Source organism: Mesocricetus auratus, unplaced genomic scaffold (genome assembly GCF_017639785.1).
Source record: "Mesocricetus auratus isolate SY011 unplaced genomic scaffold, BCM_Maur_2.0 Super-Scaffold_100691, whole genome shotgun sequence".
In the NCBI taxonomy this organism is placed as follows: Eukaryota; Metazoa; Chordata; class Mammalia; order Rodentia; family Cricetidae; genus Mesocricetus; species Mesocricetus auratus.
In genome coordinates this window covers 44,971,274-44,991,858 of record NW_024429267.1, presented here as the reverse complement: position 1 = coordinate 44,991,858, position 20,585 = coordinate 44,971,274, and the positions used below count along the sequence as shown (strand labels likewise).

The following is a 20,585-nucleotide window of genomic DNA, read 5'->3' as shown; positions in this document are numbered from 1 at the left end:
TTCTCTTGGACTATGCATTCCCAAGCCGTATCAATTGAGTACATTATCAGCAATCTATCAACAAGAATATTACTTACTTTAGGATTCATCTGATGTCAAATAAAATGCCTAAATATAACTTGGAAATTATTATAAATACCAGAACAATAGAAAAGAGTCTCTGTAAGCCTCCCTTACCTCAATGACAGCAAGATAGCAATCTTTGGTGTCTGTACACAGGTCAAAGATGTTCCGTTTCACATCAATAGTTGCTGAAAAAGAGAATGTGACTGAAACTCAAATTACTGCTGTGACCTAAAAACCTTTTTTATTCACAGGAATTAATTAGAAGCCAATATTTAGGACTATACAGATGGCTCAATGGTTAAGAGTGCATCCTTGCAGAGGACCCAAGTTTAGTTCTCAGCACCCATGTTAGATGGTTCACAACCACCTGCAAGTAACTCCAGATTTGATGCCTCTGGCTACTGGGAGCAAATGCACTCACATGCACACACCTACACACGGACATAATGAAAAATACATTTTTAAAAGTCAATATTCATAGAATTTTCTATATCTTCTGTACTTGTCAATGGAGGATCTTAAGGAAGGATACCAAGACATGAAGAAAACAATGACCAAGTGCCTGCCCTTGCATGCTTACCTATAGGTTTATAATCAGTTGCATTAAATGTTCGGAAGGAAGACCCAAAAGGACTTTTCATCCTCTCTTCCAATAAATCATCTTCATCATCTGCCTGCAACATTGCTGATTGAGGGGAGAAAGAGTAGTGAAATATTAAGAATCAGAAACATTACTGAACCCACAGATGCAGAAAATTAAAAGGGTCAATCAAGATTTTAATTAGTATCCTTGTAAATAAATTTATTCTGCATTTAGTTAATGCTTCTCCAGGTGTCCTCATTACATATCCAACCCACTGCAGCAAACAATACTCTCAACCTCTCAGTAAGCACTGAGGCTGACGTTTTGTAATATCCCAAGAAAATGAATACAATGGCTTCTAAGTTAACATCATGGAAATTAACTGCATTTGTTTTTTTTCTTTCTTGGTTTTTCAAGACAGTTTCTTTCTGTAATAGAAAACTCACTTTGCAGACCAGACTAGCCTGGAACTCACAAAGACAGACCTGCCTTTGCCTCCCAAATGCTGGAATGAAAAGTGTATACCACCAAATCTGGCTCATATAATTCTTTCTATACAAATTATCTTCAAAATTAGTTGCCTTTTACCCTAATCAACAAATTTTCCATCTTCTGTCACCATTTGTTTTTTTTTTTTAAACTTAATTTTCAGTTGCTTTTCACAAGTGAAAAGCAGTTCCATAAGTCAAATACCCAATTACATGAGAATGTAGAATAGGTGAAAGAGGATGAAGTAAAGTCTTTATTACCTCCATACATCACTGTCCCAGTGTGGTTAAACACCACACGACATTGATCCAAAGCAGGAACAGTGTGTAAAAGATGGAAAGTTCGAAGGTCCCACTATGAGGGATGTGGTTAAGGGAAACTATTTCATACAGAAGTTGAGAATCTGGTTTCATGAGGGTAGGACGGAGTCATGCTTGGCAAGCACTCTGACAACTACAGCACAAAGGCTCCTCTCTAACCTCATGGAGTCTCTAAAGCATCACTTTTTCTTCCTACTACATTTAAAGTACTGATGCTTTAAATGCCAGCACACATTACTGACTGATATCCCTGCAAATAATTCCATATAATAAACACTACATGAGCTCCCTTCCCCCCAAAAGTAACAGTTCATTCCCCTCTTCTCATGTCTAGAAACTGATTTCTACAGAGCAAAAGTGAAGTAGTCCAAAATGGTTCTGTATAACAAATCAGGTAACAAATGGAAAGACATGCAATCTCTTGTAAGGATACAATTTCTGTATTGATGATGACCTCTAGCCCATTTGGATGGAAAACACCACTGATATTCATGTTGAACTTGTCAAACTTGTGAATGGCCTGTGCAGAGCGGACATCCCAGAGGACGCCATCATTTAAGACAAGATCATCTGTAGGATTAAAGGTGGCACAGTTCCTCTTGTAGTTGTTGGCAAGATCTGGGTTAAACAGAGTCAACAGCTTGTTGCCAGTCTGAATATCATAAATCTTTAGAGAAGAAGGGGTGGGAAGAGAAAAATCAGACCAATCTACGCAGTGACAGGTTTAAAGAGAGACTGTGAAATGCCTCTCCATGTTCCCAAACCCAATCACAAAAGCCCTGACCCTGGTCAACTGAAACCCTCGACCACACCCCCTGAGCAAAGGTAAAGGACACCAGCTCCCATCTGAGCTCTGAAACACCCCTTTCCCACAGTAAAATGAGGTCAACCAACTAAGGATTTACGGCAACAAACAAACCTTTTCTTCTTCTGTTTTGAAGAAACAGAAAATGTTTCCAAGGTTAAAATTATGATTAACCATAAACTACTACTCAAAAGCTACTGGTGAAATACTTAAGTTTTTTTGTTTTGTTTTCCTAAAAATTCCAGAGTATATTTTAGACCCATCATACAAAAAAATTCTAAAGTTTACAATTTGCAGCCAACACACAAACCAGATCCTTCGTATCAAATAGGACATTGTAATGTTTCCAGTTTTAAAAAGATCCTCCTCTGAAGAAGACACCATAAAGAAACAAACAAGCCCAGAACATGGACAAGGCAACCATTCTAGTCTCTGCCAAATTCAAATCTGGAAAACTGGAGGAAAGATTCTTGGCTTTAAAACATTAGTAAGACATACCAATGCATTACATTGAGTCCTGACTAGGACCTGACTTAAAAACAAACAAAAAACCCCTTTGAAACCAAGTTCATCAGGAACAATTATGAAAACTGAGTGTGGACTGGATAGTAGATAAGTGGAAATTATTTGAAAATTTATTATACAATGAAGTGTCTTTATTGTTAGAAGGAAAATATCATAAAGATAAAAATACCATGTTTATAACCCCCCTTTCAAATGAATTTAAAAAAGGAATTTACACAGAAAATACTGTAAAATATTAAAATGACAAATCTAGGTAATGAGCATATGTATTTTTTTTCTTTTTTACAATTTTCTACATCCTCCCCAAGTTCCTACCCTGCTTCTCCAGTTACCTGATAGTCACACTTCCCTCAGTGTTCCTAAATACTGCCCTGTCTTACTCTGTAACACTTACTACCTAGTATTTCTTTTCTTTATTATCTCTCCAATAAGGCTCCCTATAGACAGAGGCTATATTTCATCTAAAACAAGAAATCAATAAACATCCATTCTTAGCTGGGTGTGGCTGGCCCATACCTATAATCCCACAATTTGGTAGGCTGAGGCAGAAGAATCTAGATTCAAGACTAGGCAGGTCTACATAAACAAATGCTGTATTGAAAAAAAGAAAAAAGAAAAAAAGGACAGACTGCTGTACTAAAAATCTTTTCAAGCTGCCACATTGGCCACATTCATACTCAACCCTCTGTAGCTCACTGTTCATGGCATAGTCTCACTAGTGGTCAGTACTGACCTTGAACTCCTTTTTTCCCCAAGACAGGGTTTCTCTATGTGGCCCTAGCTGTCCTCAAACTCAGAGATTCACCAGCCTCTGCCTCCAAAGTGCTCAAATTAAAGGTGTGCACCACTGCTTGCCCTTGGGCTTGAACTCTAGATCCTCAAGCCTCAGAAATAAGAAACCACAGGCATTCACAACCATGTCTGGCTCTTTGTATAATTTACAACTATTTACTTCTGAATTCTAACTAGAGGGTTTGTTTTGGTGCTTTGGTTCTTTGGTATTGAGATACTATAGATTGATTGTAGATCATGTCAGGCAAGAGTTCTCAGTACCTTCCCACCTCAGCTCTCAGTCCTTTAAATATTATTTTGAAGAGGCTCACTAACTGCAATCTGTCTTGGTCTCTAAAATAATTGGCATTACAGACATGGAGTACCACACTCACTTCAATGAGTAATTTCTAGCTGCCAACAGGACACAAATTCCCAAATTACCTCCAGAAGATTTCATTGTGAACAAATGGGTAAAATCAGCTTGATAGCAGTGGACTCTTTCTTAAGTACTTACATGGGCAATGTCTCCTTTTGTGCCTATGACCCGATCCTGAGAGTGCTTACTGAACTCAACATAATGATCTTCTGTGAAGGAATGCCTACAAACAAGAATATTACTGAGTAACAACTGGGATATACTCTTCAATCACCTGAAAATACATGTAATTTTCAACTTCTTGCCAATCATACTTACCTTATTCTCCTTGGTTTCTGAAGAAGAAACAATTGTATATAGTATATAAAAAGAAAAGCCCCTCTATCAGTCCACTGAAAAGATCCTGAATAATGGCAGTTTGTTGGTAAGAGAAATGGCTAATACAGGACATGTGCTTTTGAAACATCCCAGAAATCAACACAACTGTCATGTGAACATTATACATAAATGTTCATTTTGGGTTAGTGACAAGTCCATTGTATAATGAAAATATAAAGACATAACAGTTATTTATAAACTAAGATAAATTCTTATTAAATGTGAATCTCAAATGAAAAAGGAAGAAATTACCAACAGTTGACATTATTTCTCTTTCCCCCAAAGGCTTGTAATTTAAAATCAGATAAAGAGAAACAAAGTGGATAAATAAGACACAAAATACTATGCTGTAAAGCAAATAAATACATACTTCATATCAAATACTGACTTCATCCCCCAAAGTGCAGACAAAGGCTGGCTCCAAGTGGCAGATGTCAGAAGTAAGGACCCATCCTAAAAGAAGGAGGAGTTAGTAATCACTAGGATCTTAATTACATGTGCCTATAGTGGACTAGAAAAAAAAATTCCCAGAGCCTAAAGATGGTTCTTTTTTTTTATAGTTTATTTGTTGTGCATCTGTGTATGATATATAGGTATGGCAGCACATGTGCCATGCATGTAAGTCAGAGGACAACTTGTAGAGTTACCTTTTCCTTCTATCTTTAATGGGTTCCAAGGAACAAACTCAGGTTGTCAGGATTAGCATGATAAACACTTTTACCCACTAACACATCTTGCTGGCCTGGGGTTTTTGTTTGTTTATTCATTTGTTTTTCTTTTGATGAAATAGGGTTTACATACTTGGGTTGGCCTAGAACTTACTCTGTAACCCAAGTTGACTTTGAATTCACAACCATCCTCATCCTATCAATAGCTGGCCAAATATCTCAGATTCCTTCTGAGATTTGAGTCAACATCAACTAGACTTTCTAGTTAATGACGCATCTAAAATAAAATCCAATAAACAGTAAGACTTTAACTCTGGCTCCCCAGTCCATATCAAATTGAGAGCTAACAGGGGAAGGAACCCTCACCCTGGATGGTTCAAGATGTGTGATGGCTGAGTTATGACAGTTATAGCTAGCCTCTTCCTGTCCACTAAATACATTGTAGAGCTTCAGCTGCCCTGTGCAGGTTCCAAGCATCAGGAACCGCTCCCGGGCTGAGAATGCACAGCAGGTAAAGCCACTCTCATCTTCATTAGCTTCGCGGAATACTGAAATAGGACGAAATCTAAGCAAAAACAGAGAGGAAGTGATATCAGAAAAAAAAATATCCAGGAACTCTGAAAAACACAAACTTTGCTAGGCAGTAGGAGAGAAGAGTATTGCATTTCAAACTGTTAAGTCTTATAAATAAAAATTTATTTCTAAAACATTACAGTGACCTTCAGTAGTCTAAATTTTCAACGACAAAGTGTGGTTCCATGATCTGCCTGTAATATTTGTAAAGAACCAGACAGAAGGCAACTTGGCCAGCACAAAAGGCAAGTTCAAGAAATGGCTAGAAACAGTGAGTTTAAGTTAAGTTCTAGCAAACATACTGGTTGTGATGGTAACAAAGGAATCAAAGTATTGCCCAAGAGCTAATAAAACGAATCCATAATTTAATTAATTAGTTCACAAAACACATAAAAATGATATTCAGTGATACTTCAGGCCAACAAATGACTTTAACTAATCACTCAGTGATGACAGTGACCAAGCACTGACTTAAAAGAATCACACCAAGGAGTGTGGGGAACCTCTTCTTACCTGCTAAAGATAAGATGCCTATCAAAGCATCCGCCATCTACCCCTCCATATTTTGGAAATGATGCCCTGCGGTTTAGCCTTGAGGTAAAGTTTATTGGCGCTTGCCGCCTCTGTTTTGGCTCAGGACACTGGTGAGGAGTAAAGAGAGAAAAAGGTGGACAGGTGGCAACGGGGTTCTTGCAGCGAGCATGTTGCTCTCTAAGATACTCTGTGATGATACTGTCCAGCGTAGGTGGGGAAGGAAGATGTCTATCCAATTGTTTTTTTATGGCGGGGCTCTGGCTGTATGCGCCGTGGTCCGACTTTTGCCGTAACACTCGAATTTTTCTGCCATTGCACGGTGATGGCCTCTCTCTGATAAAACTGATCCTACCAATCAAAGGGGAGTTGCCTGCATACGATGGGCCAGGTATAGCCAACGAACCCTGGGAGGGACGTGGTGGAGGATGGACAGGGGGGGCAGAAGGGGCAGAAGCACCCACAGCAGCATGGCTACCCAGTCGATTTGCAATGCCATTGGCAATCCTAGGAGTCCGGGGAAGAGAGACAGGAGAAGCAGCAGCAGTTACTGGAGTAAAGGCAGAAGAATGTGAGGCAGCAGTCATGGGCAAGTCAGCCTCTCTCGTTAGCACAGTTGCTGTCTCTCCAAGCCCTTTAGAAATGAGATGGTTTCGTATCAACAGGAGCAGTTCTTTCTCAGGGAAGGAGATCCTTGACTGGGCAACAACATCTGCTTTCTGTAGTCGTGCCAGTGATACATCAGTGCCAATGAGAAGAGGTTTTCCTGATACTCGCTCAATGAGCTCAGCGGCATATTTGCAGAACTTGACATGGTCACTACGCTTGTCCTGTAGTACTGGCTCCTTCATCAGCTGTTGAATCTGGCAGCTACTAAAAAGGGGCAATTTGCTGATGATCTGTCGAACAGTGCTACTTCGAGACAAGCCCACCAGGGCCTTGCAGGCCAGGGCCCGGATCTGGTCTGCATCTGTGATGGGCATCTTGATGGACAATAGGGACAGAAGCACCTTGATGCCATTGTTGGACTGGACCACATTCCACATTTTGGCCAGGGTATGCTCACTGCTCTTGGGGGTCTGAGACAGCTTTCTCCGAGGAGTTCCAGAAATAAATTTACCAATACTGGATATTCGGTTATCTGGGCCACATACACAATTGATGATTATCTGAAGTGCTGACTTCTGAATTTCAGCATCATGGATAAAGAACTCACCCTCAGCCACTCCCAAAATAATGCTAATACCTATAACATAAAAAAAATCGTATTATTATTTGTAAAACTAGAAGGGCCTAAGAATGGCACATCACAAGGATCTATACCCATCCATCTTTATTGTACACTATTAACAGAAACCAAGTTATGGGATCAGTCTAAGTGTCCTTCAACAGACAAATGGACAAAGAAGACATGGTATGCACAATAGAATCTTACTCAGACATAAAAAAGAATGAAATTACGTCATGTACAAAAAAACAGATGGGGCTAGCAAGACAACTTACTGGGGAGTCAATAAAGTCTGGCATACCAATACCACCCCACCACCGCCGCCGCCGCCGCCGCCGCCCCACCACCGCCACCGCCACTGCCACCCCTGTATTAAGGCTCAGCCCATAGGGAATGGGCTCCAAAAAGCCAGTTCATGCCCCTGGAACAGGTCCTGGTAAGTCACATAAATATCACCCACATTCAGAGGGTCTACTTCAGTCCCATGCAAGTTCCCAGCTGTCAGTCCATTGTCCATGAGCTCCTACTAGTTCAAGTCAGCTGTCTCTGTGGTTTTCCCCATCATGGTCTTGACAAGCCCCCACCCCTCCACCCCCGATCATATGATACTTCCTCCCTCTCTTTAACTGAACTCCAGGAGCTCAGTCCAGTGCTTGACTGTGGGTCACTTCATCTACTTCCATCAGTTACTGGATGTAGGTTCTATGATGACAAGTACTCTCTTTATATGAACTGTATGGTGCCAATGGCAGCAGACGGAATCTCCACAACTTTCTATTCCAGTAGTTCTCAACCTTCCTAAAGCTAGGACCCTTAAAAACAGTTCATGATGTGGTGACCCCAACCATAAAATTATTTTCACTGCTACTTCATAACTAATTTTTCTACTCTTATGAACTGTAATATAAGTTCCTGATATGCAGGATATCTGATATGTGACCCCCTATGAAGGGGTTGTTTGACCCCAAAGGGGCCAAGGCCCACAGATTGAGAATTGCCGTTGTATTCTACCATCCTGAAATTAAGTTACAAACATGACCAGAAGAGCAAAGGCAAATTATCAAGCAAAACTGCCAAGGTGTATGCTTCAGAGATAACTTAGTCTGTAAAATGTTTGCCTTACCATCACAGGACTTAAGTTTGATCCCTAGAACTTACCAAAACAAATAAACAAGAGTCAGGAATAGTAGCATATGCCTGTATCCTAGTACTGGGGGAAAAAAATCCATCCCCAAGACTCAATGGCCAACCAGCATAGCCTACTTGGTGAGTTCCAGATATCAAAAAGAAATATGGTTTAATCCCTGGTGTTGTCCACTGGCCTTCACACACATATCTACACCTGCATACATTAACAAAAGTTAGCACTAACAAGGTGCAACCTACCTACAGTGGACACCGTAGAGCCAGCCTCGTCCAGTACATCCACTGACTCTGCCAACTGGAGCTGAATTTTTGGCACCACAGTGAGAATAGCCAGGACATCCAAAGCAAAGCGCACAGTATCATTCCTAGACAGGAAGAAGAATTACTCAAAGGGGAACTGCAACACAACCTCAAAAAACAATTTAAACAAAAGGAAGAGAAGCCAGGTGGTAGCACATGCCTTTAATCAGCACTCGGAGGTAGAGGCAGGCAGAGCTCTGTGAGTTCTAGGACAGAGAAACCCTGCCTCGAGAGGAAAAAAAAAAAAGAAAACAACACAACACCTAAGAGATAAAACGGATTGGAATCACCACTTGAAAGGTTCTAAAATACTTATTTAAAAAAAATATTTAAGACAGAATATACTGGACACTCTAAAAAATACCCTGGAAATATATTATTGTAATTACATTTAGTTATTCATGTATGTGTCACAGTGTATGCAGTCAGAAGACAACTTGCAGGAGCTGATTTTCTCCATCATTTGGTGCCAGAGATCAAACTCAGGTCACAAGACTTGGAGGCAGTTTCTTTTACCACTGAGCCATCTCACTTGCCCAAAACAGGTTTTTTCATTTATTTGTTTTTAAAGATTTATTTAGGTCAAGCAGTGGTGGTGCACACCTTTCACCCCAGCACTCATGAGATGCAGGCAGATCTCTGAGTTCAAGAACTACAAAGTGAGTTCTAGGACAGCCAAGGCTATACAAAGAAACCCTGTCTCAGCAACACACACAGACACACAGACACAGACACAGACACAGACACACAGACACAGACAGACACACACACACACACACACACACAAGACTGGATGTCTCATTATTTCCTAATCTGGTGCTGGGGAATTTCTAGAGACCTGCTGGCCTTCAGTCTGTTGCAGCACTGAAGAGGCAGATTCTGATAGGAGCAAAGGAAAGCCAAAGAAATAAGATAGATATTTAAAGCTAGGAATGGTGGCACACAACTTTAATCCCAACACTCAGGAGACAGAGGCAGGTGGATCTCATCCAGTCCCAAGCCAGTCAGGGTTACATAATGAGATGCTGTCTCAAAATATAAAAGGCTGGAATAATAAAACCTGGAAGACAGATCAGGGGATAAGAGCCTTGGTTGTTCTTCCAGGACACAGGTTCAATTCCCAGCAACTACACAGCATCTCACAACTGTCTAACTCCAAATTCCAAGGTTTTCAATGCTTTCTTCTGCTTAAGGTCCTGTACGTGAGACACGTAAGTGCTCACACAACCACACACACATACACAAAAAAAGAAAAAGGATGGGGGCAGTGATTAAATAATAAAATCACACTTTCTTCTTTCTTCCTTTCTTTCCATCTTTGCTCCTTTTTGTTGTTGTTGTTGTTGTTACTGTTTTGCTCTTTTTTTTAAATTTAGGTTTATTTATTTTGCTTTATGTAAATATATGTGCACCAGAAGACAACTTGCCTGTCCAATTCCCTCAAACTGGGGTTACAGACGATTGTGAACCAACATGTTGGGGCTGGGAATTGAACCCAGGTCCTCTGCAAGAGCAACAAGTGTTCTTAACTGCTGAGGCATCTCTCCAGCCCTGTTTTGCTCTTTTTTTTTTTTTTTGGTTTTTCGAGACATGGTTTCTCTGTGGCTTTGGAGGCTGTCCTGGAACTCGCTTGGTAGTCCAGGCTGGTCTCGAACTCACAGAGATCGGCCTGCCTCTGTCTCCCGAGTGCTGGGATTAAAGGCGTGCGCCACCAACGCCGGCTGTTTCGCTCTTCTTTTGAGACAGGGTTTCTCTGTTTAGCTGAAACTGTCCTGGAACTCATTCTGTAGACCAGGCTGGCCTGGAATTCAGAGATCTGCCTACCTCTGCCACCACCACCCAACCAAAGGAAAAAAAAAAATGATACTTTTATACTTAATACAGAGTCAAGTATAAAACTTCAATTCAACAAAAGCTTGTTAAACAAGTATTATGTGAAACAACTTCTAATCCCACCTTGCATAATAGGTCTTCCAATTGCAGGCAATGGAAATAAGCTGCAGTAAGAGTTGCACACAAGAAAGCTTGAGGAACACTTCAGCAGGTTCCCAATACAGCTGAGCTGGGCCATATTCTATCAAAAACTCCATCATCTCCACAATCTGCTCATGGGTATATGAGCATGCCTGTAAGGACAGATATATATTATTGTTGTAATAACTGTATCATCTGCTACTTTCTCAATGCTTGACAAAAGACTTTAATATCAATTCCCACAATTCTTGAGTTACCAGTTCATATGTAAAACCATGCTACACAATGCTTAGTCCTTTGGGGTTGTTTTGTTTGTTTTTTCGAGACAGGGTTTCTCTGTGTAGCTTTGGAGCCTGTCTTGGAACTGGCTCTGTAGCCCAGGCTGGCCTTGAACTCAAGAGATCCACCTACCTCTGCCTCCCAAGTGCTGGGATTAAAGGTGTGCTCCACAGTCACCACCACACACACCCCACCCCCAAACCAGAGTTCTTTATTTACAACAGCACACATAATTTAAAAAAATAGTAACAAAAGGTTAATTTGTGCATATTTATGGTTGAGAAAATAGCACGATACAAACAGGTTATCTCTTCAACTTGTGATTTTTGAAACATGCACACATGGATCTTGATCCCAAACACATCAAATAAAAGTTCCAAAATGACAAGAGAGCTAGAGTTATGGACACATCCTTTCAAAGAAGAAAACTCTGCACAGGAGGCCAGATACTTAGCACTTTGACAAAAGTAAGCGGTTTTTTTTTTCTTTTTTATGAATACAGCATCCTGCCTCTATGTATGTCTGCACACCAGGAGAGGGCACCAGATCTCATTACAGATGGTTGTGAGCCACCATGTGGTTGCTGGGAATTGAACTCAGGACCTCTGAAAAAGCAGTCAGTGCTCTTAACCTCCGAGCCACCTCTCCAGCCCCCAAGTAAGCAGTTTTATTCACACTTTAGTCCCTTTAGCTCTAGTGTGCCAAATAAGTAGTGATTCATAAGTGGGAACAAAAAAGGTCCTTGAAATTCATCTATTACCTCCACTTTTAATTGTTCTGCTTTCATATAGGGCAAGTAAAAATGCAAAAGTGTATATCCTACAGACGTGACACTGGTCAAATGACCTAGTGCTGCTGCAAGTAGTATTAATTTTTAAGACTGTATCCTGGAGGATACAGTCAAGTTTTACAGTCACTATCTAGCATGTATGAGACCATGGTTTTGATCCCCAACACAGAAACAAGAAATAAAAAAATAGAAGACTAGCTGGCCATGGTGGTATGTATATGCTTTAATCCCAGCACTTAGGAGGCAGAGGCAGATAGTTCTCAGAGTTCCAAGACAGCTTGGTCTACATAATAGAGACCCTGTGTGGTGGCCATTCTTCTTTGTCAACTTGACTACATCTGGAATTAACTAAATTCCAATCAGTCTAGCATACCTATGAGAGGTATTTCTTATTAATTAAAACATTAAGTAGGAAGACCCACTTTTCATATGGATCTTTTTGAGGTAGGATGATATACTTTTAGTGCAGGTCTTTTGAGGTGATAAGATCCACCTTTAATCTAGGCCACACTTTCTGCTGGAGCCTATATAAAAGATATGGAAAAAAAGAAGCTTTCACTCTCTGCCTGTTAGCTCTTGCTCTCTCTGGCAAGTCCATCCCGTCACTAGCATTAGAACCTGCATCTTTAGGATTCTGTCATGTACTGAAGACCAGCTGAGTCATCCAGATTCATTGACTGAGCAACTACTGGAATATTGGCTCTTCTGTTGGCATACAGCCATTGTTGGACTACCTGGACCACAGTTTGTAAGCCACTCTAATAAATCAGAGAGAGAGATAGAGTGTGTATTCAGTCTATACATTCTAGTCTTCTAGAGAACCCTAACGACAGATTTTGATACCAGATGTGATTCTAGAGCAAGAGAAGTATAAGGATGAGTTTTGTTGTTGCTGTTTTTGTTTTGGTTATGATTTTTTGAGACAGGGCTTCTCTTGTATATCCTAGCCTCGGAATTTAAGAGATCTGCCTGCCCTGCCTCCCAAATGCTGCAATTACAGGTATGCACCACCACTACCCAACATGATGAATTTTTTAAGTATCTGTAACAGGCTTTCCAATTTGCCAACACCTACAGTTATTGTAGCCCTTCCAGTTATTGAAGCCTCTCCTAAAAGCTTCAAGAGTACTAAAAGCTCATAGTGTGTACTATTTTACAAACTCTTTTTTTTTTTCTTCGAGACAGGGTTTCTTTGGAGGCTGTCCTGGAACTGTCTCTGTAGACCAGGTTGGCCTCGAACTCACAGAGATCTGCCTGCCTCTGCCTCCTGAGTGCTAGGATAAAAGGCGTGTGCCACCAACGCCCGGTTCTATTTTACAACATTTTTTTTTCTTTTTTTGGTTTTACGAGACAGAGTTTCTCTGTTTTGGAGGCTGTCGGTCCAGCCCAGCCTCGAACTCACAGAGATCCGCCTGCCTCTGCCCTGCCTCTGCTGGGATTAAAGGCATGCGCCACCAACGCCCGGCTCTATTTTACAAACTTAATGAGGCAAATGCATTTGATTATTCACCAATTCTGAGAGGCAATGGATGACTCTATATAAAAATTTTTAAGTTGGGAAGTGGTGGCACACACCTTTAGTCCCAGCACCAAAAAGGCAGAAGCAGGAGGTTCTCTGAATTTAAGGCCAGCCTAATCTACAGAGAGAGTTCCAAGACAGCCACAGCTATACAAAGAAATCCTGTCTGAAAAAAAAATCAAAAACAAAACAAAACAGTGAAAAGTTGGTTGAATTATCTGTCAAAAGATGGCCTATTAAAAAGAAGCTGGCGATGCCTGATAGCCCTTGGCTAAATGTTGATGAAGGGTTTTGTGGGGTTTTTTGTTTTGTTTTGTTTTGTTTTTTTGCAGTTCAGCTCATTTAATCAGCCAGCTTGCTAGCAACCAGGGATTGTTTCCACTGAGGAAGGTCCTGTGGAGTGGGAATGTGGTCACCAATGACCTCTGTCTTATCCGGGGCTGCAGCGGGAAGCTGCTTGTTTTCTTCATCTTTGCTTTTGCCTTGTTGTAATCCCAGAATCTAAATACTTTTGCCCTTTCTGCAATCCTTTCCTTAAAAAAATCGGAGCCACCAGGCTTTCATCTCGTTGATGAAGGGTTTAAAGGCTAAGGAAAACTGCAATGTTAAAGTGGGTATGCTGTCTAAAACCTAATCTGCCAGAAGACATGCTCTTCACTAATTCTGTAAGATGCAAAATGGTGACAGGGGCACCAGCACATTCGAAGAGTTCTGTTGTCATCCTTTTCCTTGTACCAGACCTTAGTGATTGGAAATGGTACTACTCAGCTTGATGAATTAAATGCAAATGGTTACACTGAGCCTTAAAGTAGCAGGGGTCAGGTGGCAGGACTGGATTGCCAAAAGCAAGGTGGTCATAGTTATCATGATGATCAACAAAGACATGTAATGGGTAGCAAACACAAAGTGATTTTAACAACAGCATGATTCATATAGACCTTTGTGATTGGCTAATCAGTGATGGTGTTTCCAGGCATTAAACATAAAAAAAAAAAAGCCTACCACCTGTTTAATCTGTATAAGCAGAAAAATTCTCAAACAGAAAAAGACTACAAAAGAGATCTTTGCCCATGAGCCAATTTCCAGCCATAAGGCAGGAAGCATCATTCTTCCATGGCCTCTGCATCAGCTCCTGCACCCAGGTTCCTGCCATTTGAGTTCCTTCCCTGACTTCTACCGATAATGAACAGTGATATGGAAATGAAAGCCAAATAAACCCTTTCCTTCCCAAGTTGATTTGGTCATGCTGTTTCATCACAGCAATGATAGACAATCTAAGACACCATGTCTCAAGAATAAAATTAAACAAGAAAATAAATGACTATTCTCTTACCTTGTATGGAGGTTGAGGGTGAACAAGAATACCACCCTCAGTCCTCTGTAGTGACTGCTTGACTTGTTCCAATTTAATGGCCAGGTGAGCCTCAAAATACTTGCGAAGAGCCATGCAGGTGTGTTTGCCTGTTTGGCGGCTAGCAAATATTTCATCATCACTCAAAAGTGCACCCTGGTCTTCCAAATTTAAAATCTCCAAAGTACTGATCTATTAGTAAACAGGTATAAGATTGCAAAGGAGATGGGGAAAGAACACACAGAAAAGTAAAAAGATAAAAAAACTGGTAAATGTTTACATTCAACAGTACTGACAAGCATATGCATATATACAACATGCTAACAGCCATATGAAACAAAAAATGACAGCTTCTAATCATATTAAAATATATATGGAAAATGAGATATGGTGGTGTATTCTTGCAGTAAAACACTTGAGAGGCCAATGTATGAAAATACTAACTTCCAGGCTAGCCAATATGCATAGCAAATTCAAGGCTCTTGAACTATAGAAAAATTGTCTTAAAAATCAAAAAAGGGGTTGGAGAGATCAGCAAGAGCACTGGCTGCTCTTCCAGAGGAGTCAGGTTCAACTCCTAGTACAACATGGCAGCTCACAACTGTCTGTGGCTCCAGTTCCAGGGGATCAAACACACACACACACACACACACACACACACACACACACACACACACACACACACACACAAAACACCAATCCACATGAAATTGAATAAAATCTTAAAAAAAATAATTGATTAGAAAAGGAAAACAAAGATACACCAGGCTAAAGTTGTTGCCATTTGAAAACATCAAAATTAAAATTAACCAGTTGCAGTGTGTGGTAGCCCACAGTTGCAATCCGGCTCCAAGCACTTGGACGCAGAGCCAGAAAATTAGATACAAGTTCAATGTCAGCCTGGTCTACAAAGGGAGTTCCAAACAAGACAACATAATGAAACCTTTTCTCACAAAAGCCAGAGAGAGAGAGAGAGACAGAGAGGGAGGGGAGGGAGGGAGGGAGGGAGGGAGGGAGGGAGGGAGGGAGGGAGGGAGGGAGGGAGGGAGGGAGGGAGGGAGGGAGGGGAGGAGGGAGGGAGGGGAGGAGGGAGGGAGGGGAGGAGGGGAGGAGGGGAGGAGAGAGGACAGAGGGAGGGAGAGAGGAAAAAAGAGAGAGAGAGAGAGAGATATTAAGGTTATCACAGCAACCCTCCTAAAAAATTACTATGTCAAAAAACAAATAAAAATGCCTACAATGGCAAGTAAGCTCCAACCACCAAACAGACAGAACAGGCTGGGTACAGCAGTTCAGTGGTATAGTAAATGTGCACGATACCCTGGGTTCAACTCTCATAAATAAAGGAGAAAAAAAATACATACATAATCAAAGCCCAAAATGCCAATCAGAAATGCACCTAGCTGGGTGCAGTGATACATATCTGTGATCCCTGCACTGAAGTGGAGGCAGGAGACACGGTAGTTGAAGGTCATTCTTGGCTATACAGCAAGTTAAGGCCAGCCTGGGCCACATGAAATATTGATTCAAACAATCAAAAAGAAATTTCCTTTTGGGGGTGGAGAGATGGCTCAGTGGTTAAGAGCACTGGCTGCTCTTTCACAGAACCCATGTGGGTGTCAGCACCCACATGACACACAGCTCACAATCCTTACTTAGTAACTCCAGCTCCAGAGGATTCAATGCCCTCTTCTGGCCTCTGTGGGCACTACATGGATGTGTTGCACAGATATATGCAGGCAAAACACTCACACACAAAATAAAGCTATAAATATCTTTTTAAAAAAAACTTCCTCTCTTCTACATTGCATCCTTCAGGATAGCCAAAATAAACAGGACCCCTACAGATAACTGAAGAGCCAGTGGAAGAATCTCACCAAGTTCACCAGGCGACGAAGACCATCATAACGGTCAAAGAGCTCCAAGACAGCCCGGAATGAGAAGCAAATTGAGAAAAACATTGTAGCATGGCAGCATCCTGAAGCATGAGAACATTCCATTAACCACAGGGTATAGTTCACCACATCAGATAGAACATTGTGGGGATGCATGCAAACCTGCAAAAAAAGTAAAGAAATGATAAGCCCTCTCCTAGAGATACCTAGGGCAACCATCGCTTTTCAAATGTATAACCCACTCACACTTATTTAAAAAAATGATCACTAACATGAAAGACTTAATGAAAAAACAAAAGACTAAAACTAAGAATGAGAACAGCTAAAATTAGTTCACTATCTCCATCACAAATTATTTAACATAAAGCATCATGTTTTGACAATTGACTTTAAAATATAATATAGCTCTGAGAGACAAATGAAAGGTGTCTATTAATTGCAATGCCACAAAACTCATAGAAAGCAAATAAAGCTTGTAGAACATCTGTCCTGCACTATCTCAGTAGAGTCAATTTTTTCTAAACCATTTCACATTTTAGGATGCTATATGGAGATACACATCCACATTCTTCATGTCTTACATAAGAATTTCATCTTTTCAACTATTCTTTTCTTCTTATCCAAATGTTCATCTGTGAATGTGCTGTTTTAACAAGATGGTGCCCATCAAATCCCATTCTGATTGCCTGAATGGACTAGACTTACTCTTTCCATAGCATCCTGGTTGTAGGACAGGTAATACAAGCACATGGATACACCAGTTGCAGCCATAGAAGGACGAGGAATTTCCAGTAATTTCTGTACTCCACCATGTGCAACAAATTCTGTAGCAAATTTGTTATGGAGCAGTAGAGATGCTAGGTGCTAAACAGTAAAGACACATGTTACAGTGGAATAATCAAAAACATTACCAATCTCTTAACACAATATTAACTTCTATGGAGTCATTTAAGTAGAGAACCACCCTCCTACAAAAAAAAAAAAACAAAAAAGCTAGAGTAGCCAGACAGTGATGACACACGCCTTTAGTCCCCACACTTGGGAGGCAGAGGCAGGTGGATCTCTGTCAGTTTGTGGCCAGCCTGTTCTACTGAGCAAGTTCCAGGATAGCCCAAGTTACACAGAGAAAGCCTGTCTCAAAAAACAACAACAAAAAAGATATTTTATTGTATTTATTTATTTATTATGTGAGTGGCATGTGGAAGTCAGACAATAACTTGCAGGAACTGATTTTCTCCTTCCACCATATGGCTCCCAGAGATCAAACTCCGGTCATCAGGCTTGGCAACAAGTGCCCTAACATGCTAAGTCATCTCACTGGCCCTAGATAGGCTATCTACTGGCCGTGAACTTACTGACTCGCCACAGCTGGGGTTACAACCTTGTACCACAACACCCAGTTAAATTTTTAAAGTTTAAGTTTTGTTAATTTCCTGCTCAAAATTCCTACTAGTCTCTCAGGGTGGAACAATCTGCTTATTTTAAGGACAGTCCAATAAAAGGGGGAGATCTTCATATTTCTGAACCCAGGGGCCTCAAAGACAGCCTCAGGAGAGCTAGAGCTCCCCCTCCTGTATCTAGAACAGACAATAAAAGCTTGCTATTACATACTTGAAGAGATAAAGTCAATGTCACCATTAACAGGTATATACCCTCTTCATAAGTTCTCAACACCTAGAACTGATAAGCCTTACATAAAATTCAAATCCTTTCCCTCATTATCCTTTTGTTTGTCATAAACGCCTCTACCATTCTTTCCTCAAAAAGCAGCTAAACTGGGTATCCATTCCCAGTAACTTAGACCACACGAATGGTTTTCTCATGTTACTACCATGACAATTCACCATCACAAAAGGTAGCCAAATAGAGTAAGTAGGCTTAACATTTATCAAGAAACCTAGTTTTATTTGGGTCCTCGCCACCTACAAACCCACTTCACCTCTCTCTCCTGTCTCTCTCACCTCTCTCTCCCTCTCTCTCTTTCTCTCTCTCTCTCACTCACTCACTCACACACACACACACACACACACACACACACACACACACACAAAGAAATGTGGGTATATCATTTTGTTCAAAAGGAATATTCAAGTTGTATATGAGAAGAAACAGAAAGGAACAATTTAATAGGAACAAAATGGGTTAAGAGAAAATTGAGGATGGGTATACCATTAACACCATTAATCTTAGTATTCAAAAAGCAGTCTGAGTTTGAGGCCTACCTCGTCTAGATATAGAGTTCCATGCTAACCTGTGCCACAGACTGAGATTCTGTCTCAAAAGTAATTAAATGAAACTTGAGTTCTTCAGAGACAATATTTTCTTTTTGTTGTTATTATTTTTTTTTTCCATTTTTTATTTTGGGAGTGTGGGAGGAGGTTGTGGGTGAGAAGAGGGACGGAAGGGAGAATTGTGGTTTGAATGTAGAATGAGACACTATATTTTCAAGTACTGAAAACTCACATATAGTTGGTCAATACTGCTGTACTAACTGCATTTAACATTGAGTTTCATAAACATCAAATACTAATAAAATGCTCAGTGACCTAATGTTTTTGAGCTCTTTACCTTGAGTGCCTCAAAAGTAAGCAGGACATCATTAGTCTGTTTCAGATCAATATAAAACATCATCAATTCTCGTGATCCAAGTTGCATGAATATGGGAAGTAACTGAAATGAAGACCAAAAAAAAGAAGTCTTAAATTGTGGCTTTTTCACATTCCCTGTACTTTATGAAGGAAGAATATTAAAGAAAGGATAAATTTTATAAAAAGTTAAAATTATAAAAAACACACCCCCACCATGAAGAATATGTCCATATGTTATAGTGGGTTAAACAGGAATGGCACCCAGAGATTCATGTGTTTGAATAACAAGTTCAAAGGGAATGCACTATTAGGAGATGTGTCTTTGAAGAAGGAGGTGCGTCACTAGGGGGTGGGCTTTGAGGTCTCAGAAGCTGCTCGCCAATCCAGATGCAGACCTGAGTTCCTTCTCCAATACCATGTCTGCCTGTGTGCTACCATGCTTCCTGTCATATAGACTAAACCTCTGAAACTATAAGCCAGCCCCAGTTAAATGTTACTGGGGTCATGATATCTTTTCACAGTAATAGAAAGCCTAATGAAGACATACTTTCACATACCTTGTTTAAAAGAATATACTTTGATCAAACTAACCTTTTATCAGGAGTGACCTGCATAAGACCTTATTTATTTGAGATGAAGACCTTTCTAGAATGCAGTTAAGAGTGTGTCAGTGGGAAACATACAATCATAAAAACACTACACATAAACATAATAGTCCCAAAATGTGAATAGTACCTTATGCCAATAACTTACCTCTTGATACTCTCCTAGAGGGGTCAGATACTGGAGAATAAGTCGCTGTTCAATTGCGGGAGTCATAGGATAAAGGGTATAATTGGTGCCAATCACCCAGGGGGACATTTCTGACCAGCTGCTATTAGACAGCTCAACAAACACACGATCTGGGTCAGAAGATGAGAAACCCAACTTCTGCTTGGCCTTCCGAAAGTTCTCTCTGTCACCATGCTTTGCAGACTTGTTCTTCTTCAATCCTCCTTCCTCAGGCTTAGTTGCTGAGTTCACTCTGCTACTGGTCTTGTGACTTGAATCCAGACGAAAGGAGATCTCCATATCTCTACAAGTTTCTTGCTCTCCGTCTACAACATCTACTGCCATGTCACCATAGTCCATATCCACAGCTTCCTCATCCAGAGGCAAAAGTGGTTCTGATGAAAGCTTCCGTGGACTAGGACGCTTATTTTCCTGCCGCAAAGCCACTTCCTGCAGCTGTAGCTCTCTTAGTCTTCGAAGCACTATCGCCACCTAGCAACAAATATTTGAGTAAAAGGAGTTATTTATTATGAATTTTAATTTACATGATTCATATTAAGTAATTCTTTTCTTTGTGTCTGTTTTATGAGGTAGTGTCACTCTTTCTTTGCCTCTCAAATGCTAAGATTTGTAGGCATATGCCACCACAAACAGCTCAT

General features: G+C 40.6%; 1 protein-coding gene across 6 annotated transcripts in view; it reads right to left on the bottom strand.

The window, feature by feature from the left end:
* Dcaf1 (DDB1 and CUL4 associated factor 1) overlaps window positions 1–20,585 on the bottom strand; it is a 56,954-nt gene that overhangs the window by 18,840 nt on the left and 17,529 nt on the right. For all 6 annotated transcript variants that reach the window (XR_005874672.1, XR_005874673.1, XM_040739533.1 and 3 more), the window contains exons 7-21: window positions 19,909–20,418; window positions 19,136–19,237; window positions 17,273–17,431; window positions 16,550–16,729; window positions 14,658–14,867; window positions 10,719–10,888; window positions 8,703–8,827; window positions 6,071–7,334; window positions 5,351–5,549; window positions 4,687–4,769; window positions 4,077–4,161; window positions 1,892–2,125; window positions 1,399–1,492; window positions 647–751; window positions 178–251 (exon numbers count right to left, since the gene is read on the bottom strand). Coding sequence is in view for 4 of the 6 variants with exons in the window: in XM_040739533.1 (XP_040595467.1) it covers window positions 178–251; window positions 647–751; window positions 1,399–1,492; window positions 1,892–2,125; window positions 4,077–4,161; window positions 4,687–4,769; window positions 5,351–5,549; window positions 6,071–7,334; window positions 8,703–8,827; window positions 10,719–10,888; window positions 14,658–14,867; window positions 16,550–16,729; window positions 17,273–17,431; window positions 19,136–19,237; window positions 19,909–20,418 (3,594 nt within the window). In the remaining 2 variants the exon portion in view is untranslated. The remainder of the gene's footprint in view (window positions 1–177; window positions 252–646; window positions 752–1,398; window positions 1,493–1,891; window positions 2,126–4,076; window positions 4,162–4,686; window positions 4,770–5,350; window positions 5,550–6,070; window positions 7,335–8,702; window positions 8,828–10,718; window positions 10,889–14,657; window positions 14,868–16,549; window positions 16,730–17,272; window positions 17,432–19,135; window positions 19,238–19,908; window positions 20,419–20,585) is intronic.